This window comes from Mobula hypostoma, chromosome 26, assembly GCF_963921235.1.
Source record: "Mobula hypostoma chromosome 26, sMobHyp1.1, whole genome shotgun sequence".
Taxonomy (NCBI): Eukaryota; Metazoa; Chordata; class Chondrichthyes; order Myliobatiformes; family Myliobatidae; genus Mobula; species Mobula hypostoma.
This window is the reverse complement of record NC_086122.1, coordinates 26,820,882-26,835,652: the sequence shown is the minus strand read 5'-3', so window position 1 is coordinate 26,835,652 and position 14,771 is coordinate 26,820,882. Positions and strand designations below refer to the sequence as shown.

Here is a 14,771-nt window from a genome sequence, read left to right as displayed (position 1 = left end):
CTTCATCAGAACCAAAAGATGCTTATTAGCTAAAACTAATATAGTTAATGGTTCAATAGCCAATAGAGGCCTAGCCTATTGATTTATAAACATAAGTTCAAATCCCACCTTACCAACTGGCAAACATAAATGTAATGAAATCATCTTAGGGTGGCAGAGTGGAGCTACATCTCTACCAAAGGAGGTGTAAGGCGCTCCCACCCTCTGCTAGCCTGCAGGTCACCCTTGGGCAAGGTATAGCACCTGCTTCACCGTGCCCCCATCCCACCCGATCAGACTCAAGTGAAGACATGTGAGCAGGTAGTAGATGGTCATATGAACAGTTGGTGCATATCACAAGCCCTGGTTATGTGACTTCTGACGCCAGGCAGACAATCTCCGAACAGTATTGATAATGGCTGGGGTCACCCGTCTTGTAAAGACACTGCCCAGAAGAAGGAAACAGCAAACCACTTCTGTCGAAAAATTTGCCAAGAACAATCATGGTCATAAAAAGACCATGATCGCCTCCATTATAATGAACAAACAAAATAAATTTAGTACAAAAAGCCGGGATCAGCGATATCAAGCATGGAACTACCAGACTTGTAAAATTCTATCAGATTTCCTCATTCAGGGACGGGAATCTCCTGGTATGCAATACCAGGTATGGCCTAAATAATGTATCATTTCTGAACTAAGATTGACTGTTAACTGCACTCTGAAATTACCTGCAAGCCATCCAATTCAACATGAATTAGGGATCAAGAGTAAAGGTGATAACATAGCATAAATATAGAAAATATATTTGTGCATTTCTGTTAAGCTCTGCCTGAGTTAGCAACATACTGTTCTGCCAAAGCCATTAGTTAACAAAATAAATCACTTTTAAGGCTATTGTGTTATAAATTCCTTAAAATCACCCTCCATTCTGGATCACAATGTTTGCCATTAACAATTATAATATCCAGTAACAGTCCCTTTGCAACAGTTTTTAACCGAGCTCTAGAAAATCAATTTTGGAAAATAGTCGCTGAAAAATACACTGGATCTCCCATAAGGCATCAAGAAATGATTACATAAATAAAGTATATACCATCTTAGTTGATTGCATTTCCCAAGTTTACTGATGTCTGTAACGAATGATCAATAACAAATATTCAGCAAGTGAAATTTGCTGTCAAGGAAAAGGATAAACTGAACTGACCAGGAGACAACACTGTTTCTCAGATATTCATTCACAAGATGAACCAAATGAAAAAAATCTTTTGAATAAAACTGCCAAAAGATGGATCAGCTGAAGCTATTGATTTGCATACAGGCTGACTTAAGGTACATCAAAACAAACAGTGTGCAGAATATCACAGTTGGAGATACCTGAGCTCAAGGAATCAGAATCAAGTTTATTACCATTGACGGATGTCATGAGATACGTTGCGTTTTTGTAGCACTAATGCGCAATACACAACAATTGCTAAAAATTACAGTAAGAATATGTAAGAAGCAAGTAAGTAATGCAAAAAGAGAGAAAAATGGTAAGGTAGTGTTCACAGACTGTTCAGAAATCTGATGTGGTAGAAGCTGTTCCTAAAATGTTGCGTGTCCACCTTCAAGCTCCTGGACCTCGTCCCGGATGGTAGTATTTATAATCATCCTCCTTGAATGAGAATGATTGTAAATCAGATGAAGCTATTTTCCAAAAATGAGGAAGTACAGTAATTTAAATCAAAGATGCTGGAAAAATTCAGTATTTAAGATCATTTCAATTCAAGATTTGTTAGACCTGAGGACAATTTCAAACAAACAAAGCAAGAGAAATAAGAGATTACATGAATGAACGAGAGGGACACCTAGTAGAAGGATACAATGAGAAAAGTGATAATGGAGAGAAAGTTAAGACCATAAGACATAGGAGCAGAAGTGAGCCATTGAGCCCATCAATTCTGCTCCGTCATTCCATCATGGCTGATTTATTGTCCCTCTCAACCCCATTCTCCCGCATAACCTTTGACACTCTTACCAAGCAAGAACCTATCAAATTCCACTTTAAGTTTACCCATTGGCTTGACCTTCACTGCTACCTATGGCAATGAATTCCACAGATTCACCACCCTCTGGTTAAGTAAATTCCTCCTCATCTCTATTCTAAAGGTAAGTCATTCTATTCTGAGATTGTGCCCTCTGGTCTTAGACTCCACCAATATTGGAAAGATCCTCTCAAAGAACAATGGCAGATAAATTTTGTCAATAAAAACTGAGAAAACAAGAAGAAAAACTATACTTTATACTTATATGATGCCCTTAAGCAGCAAATAATTCCTATTCTTTGGAATCACTTGACTTACAGTGCAGAAAGGCTTGTAGACTAATTTTCTTAAATATCTGCCATTGTGAAAAACAGATCATACGCAGAACAATTGTTTATTATTTGCCAAATGTTACCTATTTCCTTTTAGAAACAGAACTTTATTTCCTTAAACAAATTCTAACTTATCAGCCGGCTAATTAAGTTTAACCACAAGAATGATATGATTTCTCCTACCAGAACTATAGAACTTTACTTCTCATCACTGAAGCCTTAAAATTGCATGTTATTCAAGTTCAATATTTCTCCAATTCATGCAAAATATCTTGAGGAATAAAATAAACTTACTTCAAATGCTGCTCTAGAATCCAAAATAACCCTGCACTTGAAAGAGAGGGAAAACAAACTCAGTTTTCCAATATAAACCATCAAATTTTGAGCCATGATTCCATGCTCCAGTACTTTGTCAGATGTGCACCAAATGCCATATTATTAAACACTCAAAATGTCCTAGGGAAACTGGGATTAGACTCTATAAATATGTCAGATCAGAATTTGGGTAGGTTACAGGACACCAGATGCACAATTCAGGTGCAATCATATGATATACTGGACTTGCTCAACCACTTGTCAGACACTAACTAGTAATCCTGGTGGCAGCTTGGCAAAAAAAAAATCTAAGCTTCTACTCCCTAGACCACAAAAACTTCTAGTCTAGTCTGCTGCTGGGGTGTTAGAGTTTGCCTCCTTTTTCAAATGTAATAGTGTTCAGAGAAAATGCACAAGCAATTATGGGACCTAATTTCAACTCATATCAAGTTTCTTCCTCATGGAATTTGAACAAAGTTCACAAATACTAATCAGCAAATAATTTACAGATAACATTCAGAATCAATGAAGCAACAGCCAAAATCTGGTCCCAAATTGGCCTTGGAAACATACCAAGGTTCAGGAAAAGTACAATTCAGAGTAGTGAAGTGGAGCTTAGGAGGGTTAATGGCGCCTAACAGCAACTCCTTTACTTGCATCTTCAGAAACAGCTCTATTTCCATCTTTAATATCTATTTTCCCTTTCAGGGTTCTTTTGAAGACCCTGACCTGGAGTTACATGTTGACTACGGTTCTTTTTGCGGGAATGGGACCCGCTCTCGGGGTTTCATAACTGGCCACTGTTTGGCACGCCAAGGGCTCAACGTAAGAGCTCCGCTCACCTTCAGAAGACCAAGATTTGATGGCTCTGGAGACGAGGTGGGGGGGGGGATCCGAGGTCAGTATCTGAGCAGAAGACCAGTGTGTCGTGGGAGATGGAAGATCTAAGGCTGTGTGCCCAGAGACCTGAGATCTTTGGGCACAGGGCTCGGAAAAAGCGATGCAACGGACTTCTAACATCATAAACCAGTGAGCTGTTTGTTATGTCTCCCCTCTCGCTGTGAAATGGAGACATTTCTTTCTCCCTTATTAGGGGGAGAGAGAGAGAGAGCCTGTGGTATGTCAAATACCAGGTGAACAAGTAGTCTTTGGGGTACTGCAAGTCTGTGTCTTTGCTGTTCCTTTGCTCACGCTTGAGTGCTTGGTCATGGGTGCCATTGCTTTTATTGCCAGTGGGGGGGGGAGGAAGGATCGTTGCTTACTGCTGCTTACGCGCGGGAGGGAGGGGAGCTGGGGAGGGGACTTTGGAGTTCCAACATTTAACTATCATTCATTCTTTGTGGGCACTCCTCTGTTTTCGTGGATGGTTGTGAAGAAAAAGCATTTCAGGATGTATATTGTATACATTTCTCTGATATTAAATGTACTTTTCAAACCTTTGAAACCTTTGAATCCGACCTAATCTCATAGTATCGTACTGAGTCTATCAGTACATTTGATTTTAGAAGGCGTGCCTTATTCAATGGTTGAATTTAATATCAGGGAATGTATTCAGTATACAGTCTGAAATTCTTACTCTTCACAGACATCCTCAAAACAGAAAAACCCCCAAAGAATGAATGACAGAAACATTAGAGCTCCAAAGTCCCCCTCCCCCTCCCACACACAAGGCAGCAGTAATAGCATTGACCCTCCTTCTTTCACCATGCAAGCAAAAGCACAGCCCCCCCAAAGACGCCTTGATCTGGAGCCCATCAAAATCTACAGCCCACCCCCAATACTTTGGTATCTCAGACAGGCTCTTTCTGAACCAGTGAGGGAGAGAGAAATTGCTCCTGCGATAACGAGAGCGGGCGATCAGCAGCTCGTCGCTTCGATATTACAATCTTCCGCGTGGCTTCTCCGTGCCTTATTTTAAAAGGAATGTCATATCTTTCTGAGCGAGGACAGAATTCATTGGACAAGGTAACAAGAAATTGTCATACATACATCGTTCTACTTTATTCGGAGGATAGTTAAGAATGATAGTGGAGTGGCCTTTACCTTTTATTGTACATATTTATAGCCTTTTCAATAACATACCCCTTTATGCTTATCCAACATTTGTTTTTAATATGCCACCACTAAATATATTCAGAATAATTTAAACCTGATGTATCGACCATGAAAGTACCTGATTCAGATTGCCCCTCCCATTAAGTTATCTGTCTGGGTTCTCCCCATATTAAATCCATGGTGGAAAGGACACATTTTAAACCTTTTCCCACCAGCAGACAAGTTAAAATAATACCTACTAAAGCATAACGAATTCCTCCGTGAATGTGGGAAGAGCAACGAGATCAAAAGGCTTCTCTTTAACAACAATTAATTCTATCTAGCCAATAAACAGTAATTCAACCCAGAGCCAGGACTGCTTATTTCAAACTAGATTGATGGCATAAAGTGGATTGATGCCAAAATATTGGGTACATTTATCAAAGGTTTTATGAAGAATGCAGAGCCAATTAGCACAAATAATACAAATTAGGATTTTACTGGTGAACATCACTATAAAGATATCAATCCTGAATAGGCAAACGCTAGGCTAACAGTACCCGTCATTTCTCATGGATATGATGAATTCTGTAACTGGAATAAATGAGGATATGAAACCAGGCAGAAAGTCCATCGGCAATTAAACATGCTATAATTTTGTTATTTATCAATAAGTTTACCACATCCGCAAGGTAGTAAAGGTATGAGTTTCTGTTGCAGGCAATCTCTGCATAAAACTTTACAGGGAAGAACGACGTTGAAGCGACAATAACAAATCACCCCCGCACCCCCAACCTCATTCAAATAGATCAGATGGAAACAAGAGAATCAGAATCAGGTTTATTATCACCGGCATGTGACGTGAAATTTGTTAACTTAGCAGCAGCAGTTCAATGCAATACATAATCTAGCAGAGAGAGAAAAAAAATAAATAAAGTAAAAAAAAATAATAATAAATAAACAAGTAAATCAATTATGTATATTGAATAGATTTTTAATAAGTGCAAAAACAGAAATACCATCTATTTTTTTAAAAGTGAGGTAGTGTCCAAAGATTCAATGTCCATTTAGGAATCGGATGGCAGAGGGGAAGAAGCTGTTCCTGAATCGCTGAGTGTGTGCCTTCAGGCTTCTGTACCTCCTACCCGACGGTAACAGTGAGAAAAGGGCATGCCCTGGGTGCTGGAGGTCCTTAATAATGGACACTGCCCTTCTGGGGCACCGGTCCTTAAAGGAATGAATTTCATCCATTCCTCTCTCCATGACCAGCCTATTACACAGCCTGTGCCTGAACACTAGTAAATCCTCGCTGCTATGCAATGGATGAATTAATTTCAGACACATTAAAACATTCATTTGCACGTAACAGAATAAAATCCGCCACTCCAGTGATGAATGTATCAGGTAGCTGGCCACGTTCAAGCTTGATCTTTGCTCCCACATCCAGGTAAACACATTTGAATTGTTTCCTGCTTACTACTGAGAATTAAGAAGAGATGAGTACCAATGGAAATTGAAAGGAACTGTTTAGTTTTCTCTGGGGAAAATTGGTGTAGCTGCACAACAACGAACGAAAAGCTGCATTTAATTTCACATGAATGATAATGCACATGAGGAACTTAAGTTTCATGGCAGACTCGTGAGAAGCATGGCTGGAACGAATAGAAAGGACCCAGATCCATTAATGGAGAAGAGGAGGAGTCAAAGTCTGGACTTAAAATAATTGACTGAAAGATTAAGGAAATCTTTTTCGCCGAAAGGACAGTGGAGATTGAGAACTTGCTGCCCAACAGCAATGTTCCAGACTATGAAGTAAAAACCACTCTCAAACTGCCTTCCAAACAAAAGTGAGTTCCCACCAAACTGTGTTTCAGAGCATTTAAAATAACTTGCAGCATCTCAGCCTCCAAGGCTACAGACAAAGAAATGGGACATGGATTGGCACAAACAGCTCTTTGTTGCTCATTGTGGACAAGTGCAGAGAATGGCTCTCTTCTAATGCCATTAACTTCTATGTTTCTATGATCTTATGATACAAATTAAGCCCAAGATGAAGAGCTGGATATTTGTTGGAAATAAACATACTTTTCTCCCTGGGCTAATGTAACGCATTTTAATTGGAAAAGCAATATAAAAATTAGACCAATCTTATTCATGATGTTAATAGTTATTTAAAGATTTCCATTCACCATCGTTCTCCTTCACTTGCCATGTACTCAGAATCTATAAATCCATACGACTTAATGATGGATATTTGCAAAAGTTATGTCATTTCAAATATAGGTTTGAAATTGATTTCAGCTCCTAACGTCCAGCTTCCACAGAGGTGAAGGCAAACTCAGGCGTACTCTAACTTTTAAGACGTAGTTAAGTATACCATAGGTAATTAAGCATGCTGTCACTTACTAAGTACTTGATCACACTCCACACAGAAACTGTGGTAAGGAAGATGACTGTGAAAAGGAATCAAAGCAGCCCAAATTCAGGAAGACATCGCAGGCTTCTAGTATACATCCTCGTGATGGTGTGATAAATTTTAGTAACTACAATGTGAAACTTGGAAGTGATGGGGCCCAAGTTTTGACTTGAGCTCAGAAGAATTAAAAGCATGTAAAGCATTGCAAACACCAAAGCAAGATTAGTGTGGAATTGCAGTCCAGACTGAATCCTGCTAAATCAGGAGCACTGGGAATCTAAAGCAGCACACACAAAATGCTGGAGGAACTCAGCAGGTCAGGCAGCATCTATGGAAATGAACAGACAGTCGACGTTTCAGGTTGAGACCCTTCTTCAGGACTGAGATAAAGCACTTCACTTCTCCAGAATGCGAGGTAATATTTCTCAGTTCAAAAATATCATTGAACCATATAAGAGCATATTAACACAATTAAGTCCAGACCTCATGACTCCACACTAGATGAAAGATACTTCTTGTTGTTGAGGTTATGAAGATTTACTCCAGCATATACAAACTTTACTCCAGCAGCCACAGAGATCAGTTATAAATTCAGAAGCAGAAGCCAAAGACAAGAGAGAGTATTAATATTTATATAGTGATATTAAAGAATTTGTTGTGACTGTAATATTGACATCTCCCTGAATCAAATATTGCAACTCGTTCGTGTGCACTTCAACAGACCAACAAACTGAATCAATATTGTCGAATACACAACAGCTCGTCATATCACCGGTGCAGACAGCGGCAAAAGAGCTGAGTTCCTGAGGTGAGGAAAGAGGGACAGTAGTCGCACAAAGTTCAATTCTCTATTTTCAAATCTTTGGAAAATGAAGCAGTCCGTTTCGACATGGGTCAACACACAGGCATAGGCTGCTAGGTTGTAAGTAACATTCACACCACAAGGAGCCAGGCAATGACCATCACCAACAAGTGAAAATCCAACCATCCTCACATGACCTCAGTGGTGTTCCTGTAAAAACGTTCTCTCATCATTAACATCCTGGCACTCATCTTTAACCGGAAACACTGTGACCAGTCACAAAATTTAAGTGGCTACAAGAGCAGACCAGGGGATGGGTGTCCTACAGCAAGTAACTCATCTCCTATCACGTCAAATCCTCTCCACACTCGTAAGGCGCAAAGAGGAGTGTGATGAATTACTCTCCACGTGCCTAAATGAGTTCAGTTGCAATGAATATTTTAAAACCTCAGCACCATAGAGGACAGGACAGTTTACCCTTTTGGCACCCAGTCAATTGTGGTGAATATTAATTTCCTCCAGCACTGGCAGCAATGTGTTCCAACTCTAAAATGCATTTCATTACTCACTCTAGGCTTCTTCAACTCCACCTCACTAATTGTGACCTCTCTCATAGAAAAGAACAAGGGCATCAAGAGCACAGAAACACACCAGTTACCTGGTCGCCTTTAAACTGTGCTGAACTATAGGCCTTGGACTCTCTCTGTGGACTTCAGTTCAGAGTGCTATTTGCTTCCGTTTATTGCTTGCATGATTTGATTTTTTTTCTCTGCACGCTGGGTGTTCAACAGTCTTCTTTTCTCTTAATGGGTTATTTTGGGCTTCTTTGTTTCGCGGCTGTCTGTCAGGAGACGAATCTCAAGGTTACTTAATGTATACATACTTTTATAAGTGTACTTTGAAGTCCTAACTTAGAACTACATCACCATTCCTTCATCGTGGCAGGGTCTAGAAACTCCCCACCCAAGGGCAAATTAGAAGTATGTTCACCAGAGGAAGCAGAACATACAGAGAAGATAGCTCACTGTCACCTGATTCTCAATGGCAATTATGGGCGAGTAATAAATGCTGGTCCCTCCAGTAACGTCTGCATCATGAACACATTGGCACAACCTGCAGACCTTTGCAGTATTGCTTTAAATTAGGTCTCATGGTAAATAGCTGCAGTTAAAGACAAGTTGGATTAAATGAAATTGTGAAACATTTCAGTGAAAATTTATATGGAAGTACAAGTTTTGTGCTTACACCAGGAGATTACAAACTTAGTAGAGTCAATATTTCAATTTCATAACACTGAAAAGTAATGGTGATGTTATCACTTTGGACACTTAAGGACCTATGTTCAATGGCCTGCTTTCATTAATGAAATTAATGTCATTATAGCAGCATAAGGAATATATCTCCATCTTGAAAGACTCCTTATAAGTGTGTAACAAGTGCTATGGCACAGATAGTAGAGCTGCCACCTCACAGTTCCAGCTACCTGGCTTCAATCTGATGCTGTCTCTGTGGAGTTTGCATGTTCTCCCTCAAACTGCACGGGCTTCCTCAAGGTGTTGTGGGTTCCTCCTACGTCTGAAGGTTGTAGTGGTAGCTGATCTGACCTCAGTAAGCTATCCCTGGAGTGTAGATAGAACCTGGGAGCAGTTGATACGGACATGGGGGAGAGAAAAGAGATGAGCATAAAATGGAGGCTTAATGGTCAGCATGGATAGGATGGGCCAAAAGACCTGTCTCCAAGCTATATGACTCGATGGCTACACAACACAATTGAAGTCATGCTTGCAGATAGATCAAAGCATGACAAGTGGAATATGATTCCAAACTACGAAGGGTAAGGTTAGGATCTACTTAATACTTCTTCATACTCGGAATTATCAACAGGTTAACTTTACCAATTTTCCTTTGCCGATCCTGTTCCCTATATCTTCACCCAAGCTTTCACCCATCTCACATTTGCTTTCATACTCTCCTCGCTCATCAGTGAAGTGCTCTGGGATGAATCCATACATCAAAGATGCAATATAGATGCAACTTTCTGGAGTGGGAATAATACTGGACAACAAGATTTTGCTTCCTGAATACCTTTGTGTGTATCTTATGGATTTTGGGCTGCTGATTATGAAAATCACCATGACATTTCCCTATTACACATCATTGTTTTGAAATCTTCCATATTTGCTAGTTCAATTCATAAATCAAGTCAGAATAACTGATGCCAAGATAAAGAAGGCATTTTTGTTTGTCCACAAATCAAACAGGTCATCAATGACAGGAAATTCGAAGAACTTCCAGTGGGACTGGAGAAAATCACATGGAAGGTATTCAAGGATGTTGTTGCATTTTTTCTTGGCAACCACAGAACACCAAACTACGTGCAGCAAGTTGACAACATGCTTCAAGCATACAAAACCATGAAGTGCAAAACGTCACTAAAGATTCATTTTCTGCATTCCCATTTAGACTTTTTCACCAGGACATTGCGATCTGGAGAAATGGCATCAGGGCAACTGGAATCCATCAACGCTGGCTGTTTATTGTTGGACACTTAAGCAAGAAGGCTGAATACAAATGAAAATCACCAACAAGACATTTTTAGCTTAGGTGAACGATTGCAAAGCATCAGCATCATTATACAATTAAGCATATTATATTCAAAAAAAGTTACTTTCTTGTTTCTCCAAATTCTTACAAGATACAAGGAGTCTGCAATTATATTTGTGTTCAGCTTCAAGCTGTCTATCATACACAAAAAAAATCTGATAAACAACACTTTTGAAAAAATTTGTTGTCCAGTGTAATCACAGCAACAAGTTACTGGGAAAAGTGGTTGATACCAAACTCATTTAACAAGTCAGCTGTGTACACTAACTACATAGTAGGTTCAAAGTCAAAGTATATTTATTATCAAAGTATGTATACATTTTACAGCCTTGAGATTCATCTCGTACAGGCAGCCATAAAACAAAGAAACCCAAAAGAACCCATATATTTAAAAAAAAGACCATCGAACACATTCTGCAAACAATAACGCAAGAAAACAATGTTCTGAACTGGTCCGCAAAGACAGTCCCATCACTCAGGGTAGTTCAATGCAAAGCTAAGTTATGGAGCAGTGATCTGAACCAGCTTGTTCCTCACCTCCTGACCTTTTCTATCTGACCTGGCAACTAAACCGATGTCCAAACATCGGGTACAATCACCTCAGTAAGCTCTCGAGCCTGGACCCCACTGCCTCAATTCAGTTTGTAATTGACTTTTCCGATGCGGCCCTATGCTTAAATCTCTATAGCGTTAACCATCCTTAGATAATTAAATCCAATTTCTAAAGAACCCTTATGTTCAAACCTCATCTCTAGAGCTTTAGTTTATATATTCAAGGAATGAAAATAAATTAGCCTACAAACAGGTAGATTTCTTTAATTCAATAAGTTTAATAGGTGCATTTAATGTCAGAAAAATGTATACAATATACATCCTGAAATTCATTTTCTTCACAGACATCCAAAAAAACAGAGAGGTGCCCCAAAGATTGAATGACAGTTAAAACGTTAGAACCCCAAAGCCACCCCATCTCTCCCCCATGCACGAGCAGCAGCAAAGCATCAATAAAGACACAGACTTGCAGTACCCCAAAAACTACTCGTTCACCTGACAGTTTGACATACCACAGGCTCTCTCCCTCCCTAATAAGGGAAAAAGAGATGTCCCCATTTCACTGCGAGAGGGGAGACATAACAAACAACTCGCAGATTTACGATGTTAGAAGTCTGTTGCATCGCTTTTTCCGAGCTCTGTGCCCAGAGAGTCGACACCAGAAAGACAACTCGATCTATTCTGGATTTAAATACTTAAACAGTTTTCTGTTTTAGACTAATTTGGCAAAATAATACACAGTACACATTCCCAACTGGAACATCGCTATAATATATATACTGAAGGCTGACAAGCTAACTTATCGGTTGTTTTTCCTAGTTTAGATAGATGGATGTGCAGACTAGAATGAGGTAACCAGGAATGTGGAACTGAGATTACAATCAGATCAGTGCTTTACACATGTGCCTGTTTGGACATGCACATACAAAGGATTAAAGATGTTTTCTCTATAGAATTGCCTTCGTGTGTTTCTTGAAAATTGCCCTACCTTCGACGAGTGAGGTGAGTAAGGTGACGTTGGCTGCTTTGCGTCTTCCTGCAGGCAAATTCAATCCAATCTTTTCCAATTTTTCTCTCAAGGATCTACCACCATTTTTTGACTTTGCCCTGAGGAAGACATACATAGATTTAAATCCAGTATACAGGTGGAAAAATAACAACTCCAGTAACTTTTCAACTTCTTGCTCAGTACATGCATGAACTTAATTACAGTACTGTGCAAAGCTCTTAGGCACGTATATATAGCTAGGATGTCTAAGTCATTTGCAAGAGTTGTATTAATCTTAAGCATTACACTGTACTGCTGCCACAAAAAAAAACAAACTTCATGATATATGTGAGTGATGATAAACCCCATTCTGATATGGGTCTCCATTGCAGACTGAGAGTGGGAAGGGGGCAGGGAGAAGGGAATCACGGTTGGGTGAAGGGGAAGGGAGAGGGGAGAGAGCAGAAAGAACCAGAGAGACACTCTGTAATGATCAATAAACCAACTGTTTGCACCCATGTCAACACCCACTCCACCCCCCTCACTCCAAACACTCCTCCTCTGCCACCTGTCCCACAATCTCCCTCCCCCCACCCCCGGCGGCGCTCCACCCTCATCATTCCCAATATCCTTTGCTTCCGCCAGATTTACAAACTCGCTCTCTGCTCCACGTGGACAAATACAGTACTGTGAAAAAGTCCTAGGCACCCTAGCTATAGATAACACAAGGGGTGATTGATAAGTTCGTGGCCTAAAATAGAAGATGAAGAGAATCTTCGAACTTTCTGCATTTTCACTGAAAGAGTTGAGCTGCACGTGTATGTAACGAGAGCTGTATAACTCATCTCCTTCTACCTTAGGCATGAACTTATCAATCACCCCTGCTGTGGACCACCTGGAGGTCCAAGACGCTCTCGTTACATGCACGTGCAGTTCAAATCTTTGAGTGATTATGCAGAAAGTTTTAAATTAATAACTCATCTCCTTCTACCTTAGGCCATGAACTTATCAATCACCCCACGCGCGTGCGTGTGTGTGTGTCTAAGACTTTTGCATTTTACTGTATATTTATTAGATATAAAATAGTCATTATTGCTCAGTAAATTTCAATACTATATTCCTTTCAATCTCCAGTTCAGTTTACATTTTCCATTTCTTGCCAAGTGTTCCAACTCTTCTCATTGGCATGATGCGTATTTGCAATGGACTGTGCTCCTCCTTTTCATCTTCTAAACCCAATGTCTGTCATTTTAATTTTTATGTCTGATATTATACAATTCATTTTACCATTCTCAGCTCTTTGACCTCAACCTCAGGGCTGAACTCCTCCACCGACACTCCCTCCCTCACTCACCTCCTCAGCACTCCTCCGAGTAGTGATGCATTCAGACACTCCGGTGGAGACAGACGCCTCTGAACCTCTCCCACGGTCACTTTGTACTTGGAGGTGGAGCTGAGCAGTGACAGGCGGCCTGGGACTGAGCAGAACACTTCATTTGGGTTTGTTACTCCTCCAACTGAGCCATCCTTTTGCATGTTCAAAGAAAGTGAACTGCCATTGGCTTTAATTGGCATTGGAACTGTAATAAAGCAAAAAATGTCACTATAGAATGTAGTGCATGCAACTTTGAAAGCACTCTCATAGAAACAATGGCTACCACTGACTGGGTGAAGCTTTTTTTTTTGTAAAATCCTCCAAGAGGACCACAACCTTGTCGTGGGGTTTGGAGCCTCGTGTTCCTCAATGACCTGGAGAACTCTGTTGGCTGGAGTCAGGGCTTTATGCTTTGGCTCTTGATAGGGTCTCCAATGCCAAACAGGTCAAAGGGTAGAGGCCAAACTAAGAGTGGTCCACCAATCCTCCAGGCTTGGGGGGGGTTCAGCTCAGGGCTAACAACCCTTACTGGTAAAACAGAATTGTTATGGAAACAGCAATGAAGAATCCTTCTACCTCTGAGTACAACGGTATTCCTGAGTCTCCACCCAGGACTTGCATGGCTGACAGAAGTGAAAACTGAGAGGAAGCTGCTGACGTGATGAAGGAAGCCCTGGACACCGCCAGAGGGGGAGGACTTTCAGTACTGCCCTCAGCACCAGCGGCATAACGAGCAGAAGAGAAAGGGTAAAATGGCATTTGCCTGCCCATTTTGATCAGATTTGTGAGACAATTGTAGGTCAGGGATGTTACTGAAGATGACAACGAGTCACACTTCTGCTTCATTGGTAAAATTGCTAAATCATATGACGAGTCATAAATCGTCATTGTATCCTCAAACATCTCAATTATTAGCCACTATTCAGTCCATTATTTTGTATATGAACTACAGTATAGCTCACAAAGGTCCTTGAATAAATGCTTTGTAGCAGATCTAGCATTTTGAGTTTGCTCAGTGTTTCTGGCTGAGTCGGAATGACAGGACACCAGGAGTTCTATTCCAGTGACTACTCCAGGAACATACACAATTAGAACACAGAACAGTACAGCACAGGAACAGACCCTTCAGCCCAAAATATTGTGCCGGATTAATTAAATTAGTAATCAAATGGCTAACTAAACTGATCTCTGCCTACACCATGTCCATATCCTTCCATTTTCCTCACATTCATACAGACATCCCATCCTGCAAAAACTCATTTCAGGGAGGTAGCATCATCAATTTGCGGGAGACTCCCGGAACTTCCGGGAGAGGTGGGATGTCTGCAATAGAGTAACTCCTTAGCA

The 14,771-nt window shown here is 40.4% G+C and overlaps 1 protein-coding gene across 1 annotated transcript in view; it reads right to left on the bottom strand.

Annotated features, from left to right (window-relative positions):
* LOC134338160 (transcription factor AP-2-beta-like) overlaps positions 1-14,771 on the bottom strand; it is a 111,834-nt gene that overhangs the window by 29,045 nt on the left and 68,018 nt on the right. Inside the window, exons 5-6 of the mRNA XM_063033757.1 lie at positions 13,404-13,629; positions 12,050-12,168 (exon numbers count right to left, since the gene is read on the bottom strand). Coding sequence (XP_062889827.1) covers positions 12,050-12,168; positions 13,404-13,629 — 345 coding nt within the window. The remainder of the gene's footprint in view (positions 1-12,049; positions 12,169-13,403; positions 13,630-14,771) is intronic.